Below are 1,488 nucleotides of genomic sequence, written 5' to 3'. Positions count from 1 at the left end.
GTGTCCCCGTGTCCCACTGTCCCCGGTGTCCGTGTGTCCCCAGACGGTGGTGACGTGTCTGGGGGCGCTGCCGCGGGGGGGTCCCGAGGGCAGCCCCGAGTGCCCCGTGCTGGGCACCGAGAGCGGGGACGTGCTGGTGCTGGACCCCGAGGCCTTCACCGTCATCTGCAAGGTGCGACCCCAAAACACCCCAAAACACCCCAAAAACACCCCAAAAACACCCCAAAATACACCTAAATACACCTGGGAACCCCAAAAACACCCCAAACCACCCCAAAACCCCTGGGCACCGAGGGCGGGGACGTGCTGGTGCTGGACCCCGAGGCCTTCACCGTCATCTGCAAGGTGCGACCCCAAAACACCCCAAAACACCCCAAAAACACCCCAAAATCATCCAAAACAGCCCTAAATACACCTGGGAACCCCAAAAACACCCCAAACCACCCCAAAACCCCTGGGCACCGAGGGCGGGGACGTGCTGGTGCTGGACCCCGAGGCCTTCACCGTCATCTGCAAGGTGCGACCCCAAAACACCCCAAAACACCCCAAAAACACCCCAAAATCATCCAAAACAGCCCTAAATACACCTGGGAACCCCAAAAACACCCCAAACCACCCCAAAACCCCTGGGCACCGAGGGCGGGGACGTGCTGGTGCTGGACCCCGAGGCCTTCACCGTCATCTGCAAGGTGCGACCCCAAAACACCCCAAAACACCCCAAAAACACCCCAAAATACACCTAAATACACCTGGGAACCCCAAAAACACCCCAAACCACCCCAAAACCCCTGGGCACCGAGGGCGGGGACGTGCTGGTGCTGGACCCCGAGGCCTTCACCGTCATCTGCAAGGTGCGACCCCAAAACACCCCAAAAATACCCCAAAAACACCCCAAAACCGGCCCAAAATACACCTGGGGACCCCAAAAACCCCTTTGAGACCCCTCTGGCTGCCCCCTGACCCTTTTGGGGTGCCCCTGACCCCGCTGTGCCCCCAGGGCTGGGTGCCATTCCTTTGGGGTGCCCCCAGACCCTTTGGGGTGCCCTGACCCTTTGGGGTGCCCCCTGACCCTTTCGGGGTGCCCCCTGCCCCTTTTGGGGTGCCCCTGACCCTTTGGGGTGCCCCCCAGGGCTGGGTGCCATCCCCTTGGGGTGCCCCTGACCCTTTCGGGGTGCCCCCCAGACCCTTTTGGGGTGCCCCCAGACCCTTTGGGGTGCCCCTGACCCTTTCGGGGTGCCCCCCAGACCCTTTTGGGGTGCCCCTGACCCTTTCGGGGTGCCCCCTGCCCCTTTGGGGTGCCCCCTGCCCCTTTGGGGTGCCCCCTGACCCTTTGGGGTGCCCCCAGGGCTGGGTGCCGTCGCCCCCCGCGTTCGTGGTGCCGCGCGGCCCCGGGGACGGGCGGTGCCGCCTGGGGGTGGCCTGCAGGGACGGGACCCTGCGGGGGCTCAGCCGGTGAGTCGGGGGTCCCGGGGGGTCCCGGGGGGTCCT

The 1,488-nt window shown here is 65.1% G+C and overlaps 1 protein-coding gene across 1 annotated transcript; it reads left to right on the top strand.

Moving 5' to 3' along the window:
• Positions 1-43: 43 nt before the first annotated feature.
• Positions 44-1,452, top strand: BBS1 (Bardet-Biedl syndrome 1; the record flags this gene model as incomplete). The annotated part of the gene is made up of 2 exons (XM_039717223.1): positions 44-172; positions 1,346-1,452. Coding segments are annotated over 2 exons (236 nt in total), but the record flags the coding sequence as incomplete, so codon positions are not given.
• Between the last annotated feature and the right edge of the window lie 36 nt (positions 1,453-1,488).

The sequence above is a fragment of the Passer montanus genome, unplaced genomic scaffold (genome assembly GCF_014805655.1).
Source record: "Passer montanus isolate IOZ18808 unplaced genomic scaffold, ASM1480565v1 scaffold3741, whole genome shotgun sequence".
In the NCBI taxonomy this organism is placed as follows: Eukaryota; Metazoa; Chordata; class Aves; order Passeriformes; family Passeridae; genus Passer; species Passer montanus.
Note: the sequence above shows the minus strand (reverse complement) of the source record. Positions and strands in the feature narration are given on the sequence as shown.